The following is a 22,982-nucleotide window of genomic DNA, read 5'->3' on the forward strand; positions in this document are numbered from 1 at the left end:
CAAAATACATAATGGCATTTCTTATGGTCCATTATGTTCTGAGTTCAAACCCCACCAAAGTGGACTTTGCCTTTCATCCTTTTGGGGTCAATAAAGTAATAATTATTCTTACTTCCCAACCACATAGTTTGGGGTTACCGCTGCGTGGCACCTTGGGCAAGTGTTTTCCACTATAGCCACGGGCCAACCAAAGTCTTGTGAGTGGATTTAGTAGACAGAATCACGTCCATCATATATGTGTGTGTATGTGTATGTGTGTGTTTGTCCCCCATCATCACTTGACAACCAATGTTTGTGTGTTTACGTCCCTGTAACTTAGCAGTTTGGCAAAGAGACCATTAGGATAAGTACCAGGCTTACAAAATATAAGTCCTGGGGTCGATTTCATTGACTGAAACAAGTAAAAGAATAAAAGAAAACATACATATACATACAGATTTGTTTAGTGTGAGTTTGGGTGCACAACATATAACTGCTATTTAGAACTCCACATACCTTTTATACATAATTGTTTTATAAAATTTATTTTTGGAATAAACTCTGATGATGTGAAGACTTAATTTGAACCACAGGCCAAGATTCTATAATTTGACCTCACCATCTTCACTGAAACACATGGAAGACTGACATGAATACTTTCAGAAAAAACTCCCCAGTACAGCTTATATGATCATCATCAACACTTAACATCCATTTTCCATGATGGCATGGGTTGGAAAGTTTGACAGGATCTGTTGTGTGAGAGTACAATGCCCCATAGTAAAAATGGACTGGACCACTACATATAAAAAGTAGCAGTCTGAGTAAGTGAGGTAGTTCGTAGTACAAAAGAAGATGGAAAAAAGTATCCCAGATGTTGGGTATGTAAGGGCCAAATTAAGTGGAGTAAAAAAGGGCACAGTAAACAGTCCAATGCAGGGATGTGGTTGGTGGGGTCAAACCCATTCCACATCCATGTATTTTTTGTTTCTCATTTCTCATCTGAAATTATAATATATTAATTCATGTAATACCATTCAATAAGTCCCTGACTCCATTTGTCCCTTGTATTGTCCCCACTTTGTTTAACCCTTGTGGTTTCGATAAAATCATTGTGCTAATTCCAGAGTTTGTGTGTTGATAGTTCAAAGTTTACAGTTCTCGTTGGCTTGTTGGTTCTTAAAAGATTGTTGTTACATTCCGTGTGGTTACTGCTGTTTGGTTTGATTATATTGTTGTTACACTGTTGCAGTGTATTTGTTCAAACCATTCAGATATAACAGGATCCAACAAGCCAGAGAATTACGTTGAAATGGAATGTCTGCTTTGGCATCATATCTACAGCTGGATGCCTTTCCTAACACCAACCACTCTGCAGTATGGACTGGGTGCTTGTTTTGTATCACCAACATTATTGAGGTCACCAAGTAACTCACACGACAAAGAAGAAGAGTCTTTGCTATTCAGGCATTGATCACTTCCACCATAAACATATCTTTCTCCAGTATCAATGAAATAAGCCATCATTACATCATGGATATTCATGAAACTCTGCCAAAAGAACAACTAGAAGGTCAATCAGTTAAAAACCAACAGAAAATAATGTCCATTTGCACACCATTTTTTCCCCTCACATATAAATGATTTTAACACAAAAATACACAACCTTTTTCAGTAATTTCCAAAAATTTAATTTCATTCAATAAATTACATGATAAAAATATATGAATTTTTTTGAAAAAAAAAAAAATAAAAAGCAGCACATTGTCATTTTTTAAAGAAGTGAAGACAATTCTTTAAAAAGCAGTGGTAGACATGTAAAAATCCAGTAATTTGAATCAAACTTGGTGTTTTTAATATTCCTAATCACTCAGTTTCTTTTGAAATTTGGTCTGATGAAGGAATTATGACCAAGACTTCTGTAGGCACTACAAGAATTGGTGAGATTACCATTTCTCTCAGACAGTACATACAATTCAATGCTCAGAGAGAAAAAAAATTCCAGTGGGATAATGTTGTGGGGAAGAAGGATCAAGTGTAGTAGTTTGTGCAAGGGAAGTGGCTGGACATGATATGAAATAAAAAGAGGAGAGAGAAGTCTGGAATGCCTGGGTGGAGGTAACATGACACCAGCTCAGAAAGAGCAGAAATTGTTAGTGGTAAAAAATAGGCAGAGAGGGGAGAGAGATGACAACTGCAAGGAAGAGTCTGGAGTAAATTGGCTTCAATACGATTATTGATGTTGCTAATAGTTTTTACCTGGTCAGGCATGGCTGTATAAACTGTTATTAAGACTACATGAAACAGAAAACTTCTTACAATTCCATATTTAAAAGTTGAGGAATTATGTACATTATTTACATTCGACATATTTGTCCTCATCTTGTTTGTTGTTAACACAACATTTCAGCTGATATATCCTCCAGCCTTCATCAGGTGTCTTGGGGAAATTTCAAACCTGGGTTCTCATCCCTAGGATATTTTCGATGTTACTATTATTATTATTATTCAGGTCACTGCCTGGAATTGAACTCGCAATTTTGGGGTTAGTAGCCTGTGCTCTTAACCATATGCCCATGGGCATATGGCGTAGTGGTTATGAGTACAGGTTACTAATCCCAAGATTCTGAGTTCGATTCCAGGCAGTGACCTGAATAATAATAATAATGATAATAATAAAACACTTAAACAAAAAGTTCAAGCAAAAGCTCAGAGAATACGCAGATTTGAGAAAAGAATCAAATACTACAAGCAAAATAAGATGTTCAAATCCAATGCCAAATCATTTTACAGGGAAATAAGGAAAGAAAAAATAACCATTGAAAATCCACCCCTAATGGAAGAAGTTGAAAACTTTTGGAAAGGGATCTGGAGTGATGAGAAACCATACAATGAAAATGCAGAGTGGATCAAATGCACCCAAGATGCCTACAAAAATCTACAAGAATAGGTATGAGAAGACATCTCAATCGCTGACCTAAGGAGGGCACTAACAAAGGCTCATAAGTGGAAATCCCCTGGTATTGATAGAGTACCAAATTTCTGGCTCTCATCACTCTCATCCACACACAAAATGTTAGTAATACTATTTAATAGTATTATGAAAGACTTGGAAAAATCTTCCCACTGGATGGCAAATGGTATTACTTCCTCCTCCCCAAAATAACAAAACCAAAGACCCAAAAAACTACTGGCCTATAACATGTTTGTCTACTACCAATAAGATTTTGACATCTATTCTAGTAGAGAAAACATATATGTTTATGGAAGAGAATAACCTCTTTCCCACTGAACAAAAAAGATGCAGACAAGGCTCATACGGATGCAAATATCAGCTCCTAATTGATCGTATGATCCTTGAGAACTGCCTTAACAAGTGCAGAAATCTCAGCTCTTCATGGATTGATTATAAAAAAGCCTTTGACAGCATACCACATTCGTGGATTCTGAAATCACTGGACATTTTCAAAATTTCTCCTATGATTTCAGATTTTTTAAAGTATAATATGTCACTATGGAACACGAAGCCACAATTATATCATTCTAATGGAGTATTGCGCTCAAACAATATTAGGGAGAAAATGTGTCGATTCTCTGGGACTTCCCCGTACATACCAACAAAACTATAAAAGCTAATAAACCGGATATTATCATAAAAGATCAGACAAAAAGGATGTGTTTATTAATTGACATGAGTATTCCTTGCGATCACAATATAGCAGCGAAAGAATTTGACAAGATTAGTAAATATAAAGACTTGCTAATAGAAATTGAAAAAAATGTGGCATCTCAAGGCAACTACAGTACCAGTGATTGCAGGAGCTCTAGGAATGATAAAAAAAGGTACTGAAACCTATTTGAAAATGATACCAGGCTTACCATCCCTACAGGAAGTGCAAAAAATTGTGTTGACTGGAACAGCTCATGTGCTGAGAAGAGCATTATCGCTGTGAAAACAACATCCATTCATGAATTTATTTATTTATTAATTTTTTAAAATACATATTTTACCTGTGAATTTGCGTGTGTAATCTGGGATTGCATACAATGAGCTTCTCTGCCCTAGGTGTATAGAAAACACTCGGCAAGAAATGGAAGAAAATTTGAAGAAAGAAGAAAAAAAAAACAACAACGGCAACACCTTAGCAATGAGAACTCAGGTTTGAAATTTCCCCAAGACACCTGATGAAGACTGGAGGATATATCAGCCGAAACGTTATGTTAACAACAAACAAGATGAGGACAAATATCTGTCAAATGTAAATAATGTAGAAAACTTGCAAATTTCTTGTTTAATAAGCTTAATATCAGTTATGCCAGGATAGCTTGTATCCTTTAATACCCTGGGAGCTAAGACAGGAATGCAAGAGGGCCTCAGGGCTGCCATCAAAGAGAGGGGCCAGACCTTATAGGGATTAACTCTTCTAAGAGGTAAAAATGGATTTGGTTAGGACCAACACCCAAACCCAGGAAAATATAAAACTATAGAAGCATGGACGACAAGTCAAAATCACGAAGTCCCAAAGGAGGAAGGCTCAGGGAAGCATTCAGCCTAGAATCGAGATCAGTAGAGAGTCTAGTACTTGTTTTGTATTAATCTCCTTTGCTGAACCACTATTACGGGGATGTAAACAAACCAACCAACACTGGTTGATGTTGTCAAGTGATGTGGCATGGAGAAGGAGTCAAACACAAAGACATGCACACACACACAACGGGCTTCTGCACAGTTTCCAAGTATGAAAATCACAAATTCACACTGGTTGGCCCAATGGCTGTAGGAGAAAAAAGACACTTGCCAAAGGCATTGCATGTTGGGACTGTGTCCTGCACAGTATGCACTGAACTTCTTAACTACATGGCCATACCAGTGCCATAATTGATTTCCAGTATTGGCACATGGGCAGAAATTTGTGCAAGGCAGGGGTGGGGGAATGCACATTCGATCAAACTCAGTTGTTTACTGGTATTTATTATACCAACCATTCAAAGAGAACAAGTAAAAAGCTAACTTCAGCAGAATTTGAACTCAGAGCCTGAAGGGACATAACTACATACGGCAAGATATTGACCCCGCCATTCCCTCATATCAACCTTCATAAATGGATGAAACTGAGAAGAACACTCACAATATTTTCTAAAAAAACATAAGTAGTTTATCAAAAACTATACAACTGATGGTTTTTCTATTAAATATTTAGAAAAACCTCTTATGAAAGACATTTTAAAGAATTTATCAACTTCTGATGATGTTTCAGTCAATGTTGTGATGGTCACGTTCTTTGGTAATGTGAGATATCGGTTCTTTGGATTTGGTAACCATTATTCATTAACTTGCGGAAGATGTTGGCAATATTCAAGCAGTCATCTAAGAAATGAAAAAAAAAAGTTTTTTTAATAGTTATTTAATAAACGATATCAGAGGGAATAATTCTTTAGCAATAAAACTGACCATTCTGGCCAAAATATTCCACTTATTTTGTGTTCCAACCAGATCCAGCCTCTCAAACTTACCCTACAAAGTCATTCTAAAGATAAGCAATCATGTCATTGAGCTACAAGATAATGCAGGATTAATTTAAAACAATGTAGATAAATAAAGATTACAATTTGACAGAGGAATCTGAACACGAAAGGGTTAAAGGTCACCATTTTCACCTTTATTTACAAAATCATCATCATTGTTTTGGCATCTATTTTTTCCATGCTTGCATGGGTCAGACGGAGTTCATTGAGGGAGGTTTTTCTACAACTGGATACTCTTCCTGTCACCAACCCATACCTGTTTCCAAGCAAGATTATATCTCTGCAAGGCCAGACATGTCTTTGCAGAATGTGGGAAACAATCAACACTGCTTGTACGACTGACAGTCATTTACACACAAGCACCCCCCACCCACTCGTCCATCCATCTTTTATTGTCGTTGGCATCCTTTTGTCTCGGGAGACAATGGAGTTGTGCATAAAATAATCCACTTTGGTCTTTACATTTCATGTCCTTTACATCTGCTATGGCTGTGTAGTCCTATCCTGGACAAACACTCCCTCTAGCAGGTGATGCAGATGTCACTGAAGTGTCCTCTCTAGTTTTGCGCAGGCCTGGGCTAGATGTAAGAAAATCCTGGGTAGCCCAATTGTCAGGATTCCTCTCTCGACCTTGCTGACGTGGTCCAAAGGAGTGCAGAGCATTATGTTTGGCACCAGCTTGGCTGCAGGAGCTGCTGGAAGAGTGTCGAGTAGAACACTAAACCACCTACAGGGCTCCACTCTTCGTCTTGCTGTACATTAGCTCACTCTCGCCATCAAATCGATGTTGTCTGAACAGGTGCACGGTGTACCATGGGTCAGGTGTTGAAGTGGATCACAGAGCAACATCAGATGAAGTGTTTTCCTTAAGAACATAACACACACCGCCTGGTCTAGGAATTGAAATCACGATCTCAAATTCGTGACTGTAACATCCCAAATACTAAGCTATGGGCCCTTACACACACATATATACACACACACACACACACACATATACACACACACACACACACACATACACACACGCACACACACACACACATATATATATATATATATATATATATATATATATACACACACATACACTCTAAGAGCAGAGAGATGCTGTCCTGTCTGCTGACTCTGTACCTTCCAGCCCATGTGAAATAAGAAATCCCTCACTTGAAGAACAAGGGTTAGTAACAAGAAAGGCACCCAGCTGTAAGACAATACTTCAATAATGTACTGATCTAACCCATGCTAGCAAGGAAAAACAGAAGTAAAGATACAGCTGCTTGCTTTAGTCTTCTTCATGGACGACAGGCTCCACACCTACTTAAATATGTGAAGCTTAGTGCCGGTGGCATGTGTAAAAAGATTTGAGCGAGGTCATTGCCAGTATCGCCTGACTAGCCCCCGTGCCGGTGGCACGTAAAAAGCACCCACTACACTCTTGGAGTGGTTGGCATTAGGAAGGGCATCCAGCTGTAGAAACTCTGCCAGATCAAGATTGGAGCCTGGTGCGGCCATCTGGTTCGCCAGCCCTCAGTCAAAACCGTCCAACCCATGCTAGCATGGAAAGCGGACATTAAATGGGGATGATGATGATCATCCAGTTATACTACATGTTCTCTAAAAATATGCAAACATCTAAATAGATAAAAAAACCCCACCTATCTGCTCCATGTTAGGATGTATAAAAGGACATAAAAAAATGAAATAAATAAAATTTATAACTCAATAAGACACAATAATGGTAGTTCTTGAATATACGAAGGATCTGGAGACTTACCAATTCCACTATGGTGGTGTCCAATATGTGGTAGCCTATAATGTTCCAACATATTCAACAGACCTCGAGGCCATTTTGACGTGGAATTGGCAAAAATCTGCAAATGAATGAAAATATTTATCAGAAAACAAGATGGAAGCATAAAAGGAAGTTCATAACAAAATATGGTGGCATGTAAAAGTACCCACTACACTCTCGGAGTGGTTGGCATTAGGAAGGGCATCCAGCGGTAGAACCTTTACCAAATCAGATTGGAGCCTGGTGCAGCCTCCTTGCTTGCCAGTCCCTAGTCAAACCGTCCAACCCATGCCAGCATGGAAAACAGACGTTAAACAATGATGATGATGATGATCGACTTTCTTTTATTCTTTTAATTGTTTCAGTCATATGACTTGTGGCCATGCTGGAGCACTGCCTTTAGTCGAGCAAATTGATATCAGAACTTATTCTTTGTAAGCCTAGTACTTATTCTATCGGTCTTTTGCCGAACTGCTAAGTTACGGGGACGTAAACACACCAGCATTGGTTGTCAAGCGATGTTGGGGGGACAAGCAGACACACAAACACCCACATACATATATATACATATATATGACAGGCTTCTTTCAGTTTCCGTCTACCAAATCCACTCACAAGGCTTTGGTCGGCCCAAATATATATAATCATCATTTAATGCCCATTGTCCATGCTGGCATGGGTTGGATGGTTTGACCAAATTTGTACACTGGAAGGTTGCATCAAGCTCCAGACTGATTTTGCATGGTTTTCTACAGCTGGATGCAATGCCAACCACTCCAAGAATGTAATGGGTGCTTTTATGTGCCACCGGCATGGGTGCCATTTACGTGGCACTGGTATCTGCTATGACTGCAATTTTGCTCAATTTGATGGATCTTCTTCTCAAGCATGACATAATGCCAAAAGTTTTGGTCATTGCCTCCATGAGGCCCAACACTCAGAAGGAACTCAGCCACCTCACCTCCATAAGGCCCAACATTCAAAAGGGATTTAGCCACTTTGCCTCCATGAGGCCCAATGCTCAGAAGGAACTCACCCACTTTGTCTCCTTCAGGCCATATATATATATATGTATATATATATTTATGGACTTCTTTCAGTTTCTGTTAACCAAATCTAAAAATATGCAAACATCTAAATAGATAAAAAAAACCCACCTATCTGCTCCATGTTAGGATGTATAAAAGGACATAAAAAATGAAATAAATAAAATTTATAACTCAATAAGACACAATAATGGTAGTTCTTGAATATACGAAGGATCTGGAGACTTACCAATTCCACTATGGTGGTGTCCAATATGTGGTAGCCTATAATGTTTCAACATATTCAACAGACCTCGAAAGAAGTCCATTTGATGGATCTTCTTCTCAAGCATGACATAATGCCAAAAGTTTTGGTCATTGCCTCCATGAGGCCCAACACTCAGAAGGAACTCAGCCACCTCACCTCCATAAGGCCCAACATTCAAAAGGGATTTAGCCACTTTGCCTCCATGAGGCCCAATGCTCGGAAGGAACTCACCCACTTTGTCTCCTTCAGGCCATATATATATATATATGTATATATATATATTTATGGACTTCTTTCAGTTTCTGTTAACCAAATCAACCCACAAGGCTTTGGTTGGCTGGAGGCTAAAGCTGAAGACGTTTGCCCAAGGTGCCACACAGTGGGATTGAACCCAGAACCAAATGGTTGAGAAGCAAGCTTCTTACCACACACCCATGCCTGCACCAATCAACTGTATTTTTATTTCATGGTGAATTAATGGGAAGTAATAGAATTATTTTTGGGGTTTTACCTTTTTGATATTAATCCAGTTTGAGAAATAGGTTTTTCGTTCAAGACTGAAATGGTTGCACTGATCTGGAAGCCTGGAAAGATAAAATAAAAATAAAGTGTGTAGGAGGGGAAAAAGAGAACAGATTTGAAAAAATTCTAAAAAGCAACTATTGGAGTAAATTCTAATAAAATTTGGATTGTTTTTATGTTTTTTACTTGGTGCATCTGGATGGAGGGACAGTGCCCATGGCTGTCTCAGATCTGTGAGATGGATACAATTAATGTTGCTCATGAATCTAAGTCCACATATACAAGGAGACACCAGAGGGATCATGTTCTGTGAGGGACTGTGCACACAGTAATTAGTGTGGGGCCAGTGGGAGGTGGGGAGTTGGACATAACGAGAGTGATGAGAGGAGGTGAAACATGTGAGGTGGGAATGAGTGAGTGGGAGTGGTATGAGCTCTGTTGGCTCCGAGGAACAGAGGCCATCATAGTAGTGGTAGAAAAGGTGGCGGGAGAGGATACAGCACATCTGTAGATGGAGGGGCTGGAGTATGTTTGTGAGTGACTTAATGCCTACCAGATGGATGGCTCTTTTCAGGAGGGCACCTAAGATGTTTGCATAAACAACAGCAATACCATTCCAGATGTCAGAGCAAACTAAACACTTATTGAAGGTCTCTAATAGTTCTGTGTTATATATTCTGTCCATATAAATTTAAATTACTAAAAAGCATTTATTTAAAGGACTTGTTGAAGACATGACTAAAAATTACAAGTTTGAGGAACTTAGATTTTACTGATGAATAATCACAAGTTGAAGATTCATCAGAACGTAATGCCTAGACCTTTGGCATATGGCGTAGTGATTAAGAGCATGGGCTACTAACCCCAAGATTCCAAGTTCGATTCCAAGCGGAGCCCTGAATAATAATAACAACAACAACAACATCGAAAAACACCTCAGGAATGAGAACCCAGGTTCAAAATTTCCCCCAAGACATCTGATGAAGCCTGGAGGGTATATCAGCTGAAACGTTGTCATCATCATCATTTAACGTCCACTTTCCATGCTAGCATGGGTTGGGCGATTTTGACTGTGGGCTGGCGAACCAGATGGCCGCACCAGGCTCCAATCTTGATCTGGCAGAGTTTCTACAGCTGGATGCCCTTCCTAATGCCAACCACTCCGAGAGTGTAGTGGGTGCTTTTTACGTGCCACCAGCATGGGGCCAATCAGGCGATACTGGCAATGACCTTGCTCGAATCTTTTTACACATGCCACTGGCACAGGTGCTAGTAAGGTGACATTGGTAACGATCATGCTCGAATGGTGCCCTTTTTATGTTCCTCCGGCATGGAGCCAGTTGGCTGCTCTGGCAACGACGAGGACAAATATCTGTCAAATGTAAATAATGTATTCCTGTTTCCTTTAAATTGATGCCATGGAAAAAAAAAAGCAGCCAGTACACACTGTAAAGTGGATGGCATTAGAAAGGGCATCCAGCCATAGAAACCATGCCAATTGGAACTTGATGCAATCCTTTAACTCATCACATTATGTTAACCCTTTCGTTACCAACCCGGCTGAAACCAGCTCTAGCTCTTTAATATACATGTCTTGTTTCCATAAGTTTTTAATTAAAATCTTCCACCAAACCTTAGTCACAATTTATGTTCCTAACACTAGCTTAATTATAACTAAGTTATTTTATTAAATTCTTTGTTATATTTAAAATAATTGAAAGAAACACTGAGCATCACAAAATAAATTCAGTAACGAAAGGGTTAAACCATCCAACGCATGGAAGACAGACACTAAATGATGTTGAGGATGTTTGTGTGTGAATGCATGTAGGGGTCTCTTTGTCTTGACATTGTGTGATAGTTGTAAATGAGTGTCACTGTCATACAAGCAGTGTCATTCAGTTCCCAATATATTGCAAAAATATGTCTGACCATTGCTTGGAACAGGAAAGGGTTTGCCTGACCCATGCAGATATCGAAAAGTGGTCATGAAAACAATGATGAAGATGATAATGATGATGATGATGAACAACAATGGAAACAGAAGAAAAAGCAACAGTTGACTTGAGTTGTGATGAAAGATAAAAATGAGAAACACAATTCTTACATTATTTTCAGATCCCAATCACCACACGTGACAAAAACAAAACTGTTATCAGACTGCAGTAAATGATTATCAATCATCCATTGGTCAAAATCCTGAAATAGAAGGAGATGGAGAGAGAGAGGAACTGTAAAATGTTAATCAGTAAAATTGAAATTAATAAGGAAGTGTGTAAAATGAGGGGAAGACCTTAAAATTGTACCTTAACGAGATTCAACCGTAAGTTTGTTCTGTTACAATTATCATCTTTGTTTTGTAAACAGATTATGTGGTTGGTGCCACATAGGAAGAACCCAAGCTAGTGTCATGGAAAAAGGACCCATGACTGTGTCACATGAGCAGCATCTGTGCCAGTGTCCCATGAGAGGCATCTGTGCCTGTGTCACATGAGAAGCATTGGTGCCAGTGCCACAAGAACACCAATGCCCGTGCCACATGAGAAGCACTGGTGCCAGTTCCACATGAGCAGCACTGGTGCCAGTTCCACATGAGCAGCACTGGTGCCAGTTCCACATGAGAAGCACTGGTGCCAGTACCACATGAGCAGCACTGGTGCCAGTACCACATGAGAAGCATCCAGTACACTCTGTAAAGTGGTTGGCATTAGGAAGGGCATCCAACCATAGAAACCAAGCCTAAACAGACGACTGGAGCCTGGTGCAGTCTTTTGGCTTGCTAGTTCTTGTCAAACGGTTCAATCCATGCCAGCATGGAAAACAGACGTTAAATGATGATGTTGATAATATACAGAGAAACTCACATCATCATTACCATCATTGTTTAACATCCTCTTTTCCATACTTGCATAAGTCAAATGGAATTCATTGGGTCAGATTTTCTCTGGCCAGATGTCTTTCCTATTGCTAATCCTGTAATATTTCTCCACAGCCAAATACATTTTTGATACAAACAACCCCACTTGTATAACGGTGATGCTCATTTACAACCATCAAGGGATGCGAAGACAAAGGAACACACAAATAGTCATGCAGGTGGCACAAGAAAAAGCATCCAGTAAAGCATGCTGTAAAGTGATTGGTGTTAGGAAGGGCATCTGGCCATAGAAACCATGGCCAAAATAGACAGTGGGGTTCCAGTGGCCCCTGAAGCTTGCTGGATCCTATCAAACTGTCTGACCCATGTCAGTGTGGAACACAAGTCTGACGGCCCATCCTAACGCCAGCCACTCCGAGAGTGTAATGGGTGTTTTTATGTACCACTGGCACATTTGCATGACACTGGTATCTGCCATGACTGTGATTTTGCTCAGCTTGATGGGTCTTCTTAAACACGGCATAATGACAAAAGTCTTGGTCATTGCCTCCGTGAAGCCCAATGCTTGAAAGGAACTCAGCCAGACCAAGCAAAGCAAGCATAAATACCAGGAATCAACACCACCACCACCACCACCACCACACCACCACCACCACACCACCACCACCACTACCACCACCACCACCACCACACCACCACCACCACCACCACCACCACCACCACCACCACCACCATCATTATCACAATCATTTAACATCTACTTTTCATGCTAGCATGGATTGGATGGTTTGACAGGTGCTGGTGAGCCAGAGGACGGCCAAGCGTTATGACAGCTTGGTGCCCTTTCTAACACCAATGCAGGTTGTTTTCTAAAAGAAGCAATATGAGAATTTGTCTAAATATTCCTGATGGAAGCAACTGAGGAAATCAATGGAAATGAAATAAAATAGAAACTGGAGCCCCCCCCCCCCAGTGATTAACATAATTGGAAAGAAAAACTATTTGAATACCTTAAGAACCTCATCGAGAGATGCCTGGTTATCGACCATATCTTGTATGATTCCAGTCAGCTGAAGATAGAAAGAAAACAAAATAATAAACATTAATTATGAAAGCATGTCAAATGTCTTTTAAAATAGCCTTGGGTTGACAACCAATTTGTGGCAGAGGGAAACTGTGCTGTAGCCTGAGGTGTGTGTATGAGTGTGCACTTGTTTGTCAGTTTAACGTTTGTCTTTCCATGCTGGCTTGGGTTAGAGCAGTGATTCTCAACCAGGATTCATATGACTCTGGGGGTGGGGCTTCGTATAAGATTTTCGTTTTAAAATTTATCTGCAATAAATTGGATACACTTCAGCAATACGCAAAATATGTTCTTTTACGCTTTTGTTTGTTTCAGTCATTTTGACTGTGGCTATGCTGAAGCACAGCCTTTAGTCAAGGGGCCAGTCTGGTGGTACTGGCAACGGCCACGTCCAAATGGTGCCACCTGCACAGGAGCCAGTCCAGCGACACTGGCGACGACCTCGCTCGAATGTTTCATGTGCCACCAGCACAAGTGCTAGTAAGGCGACGTGGTAACAATCACGCTCGAATGGTGTGCTTAACATGCCATCAGCACAAAGGCCAGTTTGTTGCTCTGGCAACCTCACTTGTATGGTACTCTTAGCGCTCCACTAACAACGGATGCCAATCACCGAGTTAAATATATATATCGTTGCTATTATGTTAATCTGTCATATGTCCAAATGTGTTGTTTTCAAAACTTAATTTTGCTTGCAATAGCTGATTCTTTTCGTTAAACTATCATATCTCCAGCTGCTTCAGACGAAAAGTGTCAAAATGTAGTACAACAGCTGAGGATTTTGCAAAAGTGTAGTAAGTCCCACATATGACAGTTTTGCAAGAATATTTCCAACTGAAAATATCATACATGCATAGAGTTACAGTTTTATGCACCCAACAAAGTATTATTGTTAAGCTGAAACTGTTGCTAAGGTAATAAGAAATGGAATGGTGGAACTATTTTTTCATTTTCTGAAAAAGCAACATTTTGGATTTATGACACTTTTGCATAATAGCAACAATATCATCATCATCATCATCGTTTAACGTCCGCTTTCCATGCTAGCATTGGTTGGACGGTTCAACTGGGGTCTGGGAAGCCAGGAGGCTGCATCAGGCCCAGTCTGATCTGGCAGTATTTCTACAGCTGGATGCCCTTCCTAACGCCAACCACTCGGTGAGTGTAGTGGGTGCTTTTTACATGCCAGGCGAGGCTGGCAACGACCACGATTGCTTGGTGCTTTTTACGTGCCACCGGCACAGAGGCCATTCGGGGCGGCGCTGGCAACAGCCACGTTCGGATGGTTCTTTCATGTGCCACCAGCACTGGTATCACAACTACAATTTCCATTGACTTTTGAGCGATTTCGATTTCACTTGCCTCAACAGGTCTTCGCAAGCAGAGTTTTGTGTCCCAAGAAGGAAAGGTATGCATAAGTGGGCTGGCTACATCCCAGGTAGTGGCCACGGGTTATGGCCTCACTTGTCCTGCCGGGTCTTCTCACGCACAGCATACTTCCAAAGGTCTCGGTCACTAGTCATCGCCTCGGTGAGACCTAATGTTTGAAGGTCGTGCCTCACCACCTCGTCCCAGGTTTTCCTGGGTCTACCTCTTCCACAGGTTCCCTCAACCACTAGGGTGTGGCACTTTTTCACACAATTATCTTCATCCATTCTTTCCACATGACCATACCAGCGCAATCGTCTCTCTTGCACACTACAACTGATGCTTCTTAGGTCCAACTTTTCTCTCAAGGTACTTACACTCTGTCGAGTATGAACACTGACTTTACACATCCATCAGAGCATACTGGCTTCATTTCTTGCGAGCTTACATCACAGCATCATGATATTGAACAGACCAGATATATATATATATATATATATATATATATATATATATATACATACATACACACACAACATGGTATCATAGAACTGTAATACATCACTGGTCACAATGCGCTTCACACTACTTTAGCCAACATTGCACCTGATCAGAAGACTATTCCATAGCAGGGTCACCCATTACGGCTGAGTGGACTGGGCTTTGCTCAACAACACAATGTGCTGCTTGATCTGAGAATCAAACCCACCATCAAGTGATCATGACTGCAACACCCTAACCACTAGGCCATGCACCTACACAAGAAATTTTTATCCTACTATAAATCTGAGTGATGTTTCTCTGTCTGTTACATTTTTATGTTCTTTAACTCCTCCGAGAGCGTTGGCGCAAAGACAACAAAACTCAAACCAGCAACTCCCCTAATCCCAGGGAATGTTGTAAGGGGGTCTATTTTTTTAAGGGCTACCTAATTGGGGAACCACTGGCACCCCTATTTTTACTGCATATTTTAAACTAAATACATGGTACTGGCGACCAAACTGGAGCAATGATAATGAATTTCATACCATGGACTCCCAGGGAGTATCGTATGGAGGTTTAATTTCTGAAGGGCTGCTGAAATGGGGCCACACTGACTACCCCTTCCCCCTGTTTTTACTGCATTTACCTCGCTCCTACACTTATTGATTAAACTGATTAGCATCAGTGCTAAGCACATTTGCAGAAATAAGTTTGGGCATTCTAAATACCTTCACGTACATTCAAAAGTGTTGCAACAAATACGTTTCTGGTATGGTCGTGTGGATATTTATATTTTGTAGTTTATGAAACTTGTGTCTAGTTTTATAAATTCTCTAAAAAGATGTGGTTTGTTAGATAACAATTCCAACAAGATTTGTTAGACATTAAAATAAAATTCTTACCTCAGTGCAGAAAGGCGTCAAAATAGGGTTGACTTGAGGTTTGACATATCTGTGGAATCTTGCTTCAGTCTCAAGTGTTTTAGAATTTAATTTCAAAACAGGGAATTCTATGATTTCCTACAAGAAAGAACAGAAATCCATTTTTAAACAGAGTTAATCCCGAATACCTGATAAGCATTCCCCTTTATTCTGAAAAGTTTCAGTCACTGAAAGATGAAAGACATTCTGTCTGGTAGGGACTGTTATGCACAATAAAGTTTCTCTATTCAGTGACCATATTCCTAATGAAATATATAACTATACGATTAAATTAGTTTTGAAATAACCAAGAATTTAGATTGATCTTGTAAAATAATTTAGCTTTCATTAATTAATTAAGCTGGTGTTTGAAACAAATTTAAGATAGTCACCATTATTTATTGAAATGTCGAGTTCACCGAGTTACGACCCGTGGACAGAATTACCTCCCTTACATTGATAGACTATCTGAACAAGAAGACTATTCTTTGAAATGCAGTTTAGGCAATGTGCAATCTGTGTGTTCGTGTGTATACAATAATCCCTCGCATGTTATTTCTATGTCCCTTTCTGTCGAAGAGTGTAGGCTCGAAACGTAAAAGACTTTCTCACTTTCCGAGCGTAAAACTAATATATCTGTTTGTTGTTTACACCCCCGTCTTCGTCTTTTGTGTTTTTGTAAATTCTCACTATACCATTGGTTACCATGGTAATGGTAACCTCAATGGAGGGCGAGATACTTGATCAACAGGGGCGTAGCTAGGATGGGGCAAGCAGGGCACATGTCCTGGGCACCACTTTGAGGAGGGGGGGGGGGCGAGTTACCACATTTTGTTGGAGTGGGAGGGGGTGGGGCACAATTTCGATGCTTGCCATGAGCGCCATTTACCCTAGCTACGCCCTTGTTGATCAGCTCCAGATGTTTTGGGAACGAGTATGATTCTTCTCATCAAGAACTAATTACAAGAACCTAAGCAGCATCAATGTTCTACCAAAGCTAAAAATTTATCGAGAGGAATATTTTATTATCTTACTCATGGTTCATTTCAGCGTGGCCACACCACTGAAAAGTTCGCGTCAGATTCTCTTCGACAAAAATTACAGAAAGGACACATTAAATAATGATGAGGCTAACAAATGTAACCAGTAGCCACAGTATTTAGTCTTGTATAAGTCATACTCCTAATTTCGACATTACCCCCAAGTCTTTGTGTAAAAATGTCTTACCCTTCAACTTGCAAAATAGTACGACTTATATACAAATAAATAAGGTACGCTTTAAAATTATACTCATTGGTTACATTGCTGTTTAGTCTAATATTTTAACTACATAGTTGAAAATTATAATTCAACATTTCGAAGACGTAAAAGTCCGTAAAATTTAAATCGGGAAATTAGAAATACACACTAGTTGAATATGTCAGCTTTGATCAAAGCGGATCAGTAATCTGAAGCGTTTCAGTCGGCACCATCCTTCCCTTGTTTGTTGTATTTTTATTCAGGACTGCATTATGTACCGTGTCTTTCATTTATTTTCAAACAGTAGGGCATTTATTTGAAGGGTATAGGGAGCTATTTTTAGCACGTCGAATAACCATGCTGGTGGTGTTGTCTCCCCTATCATATGAAACACATTTCCATCATATATTATTTGTTCTATAGACACTCGTTGATTATAATAACCCAGAATGCGATAGCAATTTACAATTAATAAGGAGATCAAATATATTCAAAAATCAATCAATACTGACAATAATTACAAAATAAAAATCGAACACATGGTTACCTGGGGACGTATTTTTCTTGTGTTGTCACATGTAGCTTCAAAGTCAAGAATCAGAAAATAATCAAAGCTTACAGATCGAACCGATTTTATGTTTTTCGCCATGAACACGCTTTGCTTGAGGGCATTTCGATGTGCTGCAGACATATTATAGAATTAGTTTCCGAAGAAAGTTTGGCTTTCAACAGGAAATGAATAACATTTGTATACAAATGAAGCTTAGTACTACTTCCGGTTACTATCTTTTACTTCCTGTTAAGTCATTCTACTTCCGGTTTCATTACTTGTCCGATTAGATTCCAGTCTTTCATTTTTATTCTTTATATTCTCTGTCTTTTTTGCTTTATGCAAGCAAATCTAAAGTCTTTTGTGGAAGAATTTCGGAATAGTCATTACTAGCTTATGGGGGAAGGGAAAGAACCTGGATTTGACAGGCAAACATTTTTAAGAATTGAAAATTTTGAGGGAAAAAGTTCTATCAGAATGGTAATTCCCGTTGAATGAAACACAGGAATATTATAAAAGGAAGAAAAATAAACCCTTCCAAATTCGTGTCCTTTTTCCTCATCAGGAGGTGATAATTATTTATAAAGTCGTCCCTTTTCACGATATACCTAAACAGACGTGTCCCCACCTACTTTGTTTCTTTTATAACTTTCAGAAAACTGAATATTTTTGAAATGAAAATTTCTTTTTCAAATGGTGTAAATTACGATTATACCAGAATTTAATGGGAAAAAAAATTGTCGGTTGCAAACATATATACTGACACACATTTATATCTACAAAAGAGAAGGTTGTGATGTGTGTCAGTATGTATGTGTGCGCGGCTAGCGCTCTCCCTCTTACATTAAATTTTGATATAATTGCAGTCTAGACTATCTGAAAAATATTTGTAGAAAAATTCATTTTAAAATATCCATTTTTCGGAAAGTTATGAGGAAATAAAATCGTTGGTGTGGGGCACACTCTTCACTATCAAGGCGATATTTTATATAAATTAATTTCCCTACAGACCTCAAACTTGTGAAAGATCTGTAGAATTAACGACCTTAAGGACCTCACGTTGTAGACCCCTACTTTCTAGAAATAATAAATTGAACCCGAAGGAAATAAAAAACGATAATTATTCGTTTTAGAATGAATTTTTGAACGCTACACAAACTCATTCGCTAAATTTGTCATTATACCGCTCTATCTTTAAACAGTCTTCAGATTTTCATGTTTTGAACACCAAATATTCAGAATGGTATTATTTATTTATTTTTTCCAAAAATTATTTAAATTTAAATCGGAAATTGAGATTAGGATTAATGGATTTACCACCATACTCCTGTTACATACATTCACGCCCCGCACACACACACAATGCATGGCATGAATGCATATTCCGTAAACCAGATGACAACAGCTGCATCGACAGGAAGAATAGCTTCTCTTGGACCTTCGATAGATACATTAAATACCACCTAGAAGGATATGCCTTTGCTAGCCAGGAACAAGGGACAGCTAATAAATACTTGTAAAGACTATTTACAATGCCATCTGTAGGAAGGATTGCTCTGACGGATACATCAAAGGTATATCAGAACCAACAGGTATTCATACCTTTAAAAACTAGGAATATTAGTGGAACAGCCTAATTAAAACATTAATTCGGTGAAGACATAACAGACCCCGTAATGTTCTGTGGGACAGGGAACATGAAATGCTGTGGAGGTCAACTGTCGTATACGGATGTGAATATACAATCAAAAGCCCAGGAAAAAGATAACATTTATGGTGAATAAATGCAGAACTTACTGCTCTTGTATCCTGATTATGAGTTCTTATTTGCACCTATGGTGGCAGGTTATGTACTAAGAAATTTGCATACAAAAACTTAGAAATACTCGGTTTCACAGTAAAAGAGCAAAAGAAACTGACGCGGATTCTTCAGGTCCAATTTATTAGTGACACAGTGAAGATCTGTGAGACATTCCAAAGATTCTCCCTCTGAGATTCTTTAAGTGAATAGATGCACGCGCTTGAATGTATTAATCGCCAGTTCAACCAACGCACAAACTCAACTTAGTATTTACAAAAATCGGAAACTTTTTAAACTCGAAAAGTCTTGTCATTTTGAACTCTCTTAAAAAGAACTTAAATAAAACTCAAAGAAAAATCAAACATACATACATACACATCATTTGTGTTCGTACACTGTGAGCAAGGGAGTTAACGCTCCCCCCTTCAGCCTTAGCGATGCATGCAGACCAATGGTTCCTGGGTTATTTCCCTTACTCGGTGCAGGACAGTCGCTGGCTAGAGATGGTAGCGACTCACCTCACTCACAGTATATAGTTTTAAAGTAACACACAGTCATTGATATCGTAAGAAAAAAAGCAATCAGTTTTAAATCTCTGAGCGAGAAATATGTAGTAACAATACTGGATAGTGAAGTCACTGCCATTACTAGCCAGAGATTGTCCTGCACCAAGAAAGAGAAATAATCCAGAAACCATTTGTCTGCATGTATCGCTAAGGCTGAAAGGGGAGTATCAGCTCCCTTGCTCACAGTATACGAACACAAATGATGTGTCGCTAGCGAACTGGAGATGTTTGCCTGGGGCTAAACGGTAGTAACATCGTTCTAAGCAGGACTGCCACGTTACGTTGGCAAATAGACTTTACTATCCAGTACTGTTACTGCATATTTCTCGCTCAGTGATTTAAAACTAATTGTTTTCGTCTTCCTTATATATATATATATATATATATATATATATATATATATATATATATACAAATTGAGATAGAGGTTGCAAATGCAACCCTCCATGGGATAACATATATCCAATATACTGCTAGTGAAGTACCCAACAAAGTTAATACATAAATGTTAAGGATTGCGATGCAATCAATTCATTTACTGTATTATATGGGCAAAGGTAAAATGTTTTACCACAAATTACTAATACAAGATAAGAAAATGGAGAAATACATCTAAATCAAATATCAATTACCAGATAATACTCAATCACATAGTTTATTAAACCACCACCTGGTAATTGATATTTGATTTAGTTGTATTTCTCCATTTTCTTATCTTGTATATATATATATATATATATATATATATATATATATATATATATGCGATGAGTATCTAGGGATAAATTATGGAGGCAGGTACCGTAGGAGCTCTCAGGTATAGTCCAGGTATACAGTGGGTAGTATATGCAACTTCATATTCTCTGTGCAGCAGAAACACGTGTCGGTCATTTTAACCAATAACGCTGCAAAAATAACTGCAAAAATTAAAAGATAAATTTGAAGATGTACCAGTCTCCGTATTCTTTCTAACTGTTTTGGATTCATATAGATAGATAGATAGATAGATAGATAGATATAGATAGATAGATAGATAGATAGATAGATAGATAGATAGATAGATAGATAGATAGGTAGATAGATAGGTAGGTAGATAAATAGGTAGATAGATAGATAGATAGATAGATAGATAGGTAGGTAGATAAATAGGTAGATAGATAGATAGATAGGTAGGTAGGTAGGTAGGTAGGTAGGTGGGTGGGTGGATAAGATAGATGGATGGATGGATAGATAGATAGATATATAGAGAGAGATAGGTAGATAGATAGATAGATAGATAGATAGATAGATAGATAGATAGGTAGGTAGATAGATGGATGGATGGATGGATGATAGATAGATAGATAGATAGATAGATAGATAGATAGATAGATAGATAGATAGATAGATAGATAGATAAATAGAAGTTTTAAACGAATGTCGCCGTCATACAATAATTGTCTTCAATCTTCTGCGAAATCTTCCCAGCCATTGTGCTCTTCGCAATGGAAGGACTTAGGAAAATATTATCTTACATGGAAACGGTTGTAGGTTGGCGACAGGAAAGGCATTTGGTTGTAGAAAATCGTTTTCAACAATTTCTGACCGACCCATGGCTTGGCTTAGCTCTATGCTCTTGCTTGATGTGACTGGGGTCTTTCTAAGTTAGCATGACGTGTGCAAAATACATCGGGATGAGTTGGGAAACATCGTCAATGATGTAATCTAGAGTCATCAGGTGTTTCAGAGTTTTCAATATCAGATCAACCTTACCTAGATAAGCTCAAACGGGGTTCAATAGAATCCGACTTGCTTCTCAGTATGAATATTTCGTGGAATAGCTCTTTTAATCCAAAGCCACCACGTGACTTTCTCTGCGCCGTCACTTTCAAACTGAATGGCCCTCGCCTTTTCCACCATCCCTACTAAGCCCATCTGGTCTTGAACTTTACTGAGCAGAGTGTCCTGCAAAGCCTCAACAACCCACCTCTTAAAGCTCTCGGTATGCTTTCCAGTATCTGTCTTGGCTCTTCTCCGGTTCCTGATATTTAGTACGTTTCCTCTCGTTGGCTTCATCAATAAGCTCTTCCCAGATTGTCATCCTTGCTATCAGAAAAGCCGTGAACCAGTGATTTGTTCATTGAAAACCTGAAATGAGCGACATTATCGATCACAAAACAGTGTTGAATATTTACAGTACTGTGTGATAGATTTAATCGACTATACTCACCTCCAAACCCGAGGCCCTGTCCCAGTGTCACGAATCAATGTTACAAATCTCATAAAGAGATTGGTAGGGTATTGTTACAGTATTTAGCTTTGTTTTCCTGAGATCTGGGATCAAATTTCACAAGAGCTGACTTAAAATAAGTACCAGGTATATACTAATGTCAATTTAATCGACCCAATATATCGCCGACGAATCTCTCTGGTAAATATCAATAGAGGGAATCAATACTCGTAAGTAGGGCAGCAAGTTGACCGAGAGACTGTGGAGTGTTGAACTGGGCGTTTCGTGGTAATAGGTTCCTTCTTTCTAGTTTCGAAGATGAAAACCGACAGCGTCGATCTTTTTTTGTTGTCTTTTATTACACCGAGGTCCCTAAATGAGTTCATGGCGGTCAGTGACCTCCATTCTATTGGCATTTACTCCAACATTGACCTCGTTTCTTTTTAAGAAATCAATTTTATATATCGATGGTGGTTAGGCGGCGAGCTGTTAGAATTGTTATTACGCCGGGCAAAATGCTCAGCGGCATTTCGTCCGTCTTTACTCTCTGATTTCAAATTCTGCTGAGGTTGACTTTGTATTTCACCTTTTCGCAGTCGATAAAATAAGTACCAGTTGATTATTGGGGTCGATGTAATCCACTGAACCTCCGCTCCCAAAATTTCAGGCCTTGTGTCTGTCTATAGTAGAAAGGATATGTAGGGTTAAACGAGTGCACGTAAAGAGTTGGCGACAAATGTATATTTGCTACCTAAATGTGGCTGACACA

General features: G+C 39.0%; 1 protein-coding gene across 1 annotated transcript; it reads right to left on the bottom strand.

Moving 5' to 3' along the window:
• Positions 1-4,152: 4,152 nt before the first annotated feature.
• LOC115215138 (ERI1 exoribonuclease 3-like) lies at positions 4,153-17,877 on the bottom strand. The gene is made up of 7 exons (XM_029784312.2): positions 17,635-17,877; positions 15,831-15,947; positions 13,004-13,063; positions 11,223-11,314; positions 9,105-9,177; positions 7,283-7,379; positions 4,153-5,347 (listed from the first exon to the last, which is right to left on the bottom strand). The coding sequence occupies exons 1-7, from the start codon at positions 17,776-17,778 to the stop codon at positions 5,253-5,255; spliced, it is 678 nt and encodes a 225-aa protein (XP_029640172.1). The 5' UTR covers positions 17,779-17,877; the 3' UTR covers positions 4,153-5,252.
• Positions 17,878-22,982: the final 5,105 nt, after the last annotated feature.

The sequence above is a fragment of the Octopus sinensis genome, linkage group LG8 (assembly GCF_006345805.1).
Source record: "Octopus sinensis linkage group LG8, ASM634580v1, whole genome shotgun sequence".
Classification (NCBI taxonomy): domain Eukaryota; kingdom Metazoa; phylum Mollusca; class Cephalopoda; order Octopoda; family Octopodidae; genus Octopus; species Octopus sinensis.

Excerpts from the sequence above, each read along its gene's own strand:
- LOC115215138 (XM_029784312.2), bottom strand. The coding sequence starts at position 17,778 with ATGTCTGCAGCACATCGAAATGCCCTCAAGCAAAGCGTGTTCATGGCG. Across the intron at positions 13,064-15,830 it reads TGACGCCTTTCTGCACTGAG|CTGACTGGAATCATACAAGA; the intron begins GTAAGAATTTTA and ends TTCTATCTTCAG. Across the intron at positions 5,348-7,282 it reads ACACCACCATAGTGGAATTG|ATGACTGCTTGAATATTGCC; the intron begins GTAAGTCTCCAG and ends TTCATTTCTTAG.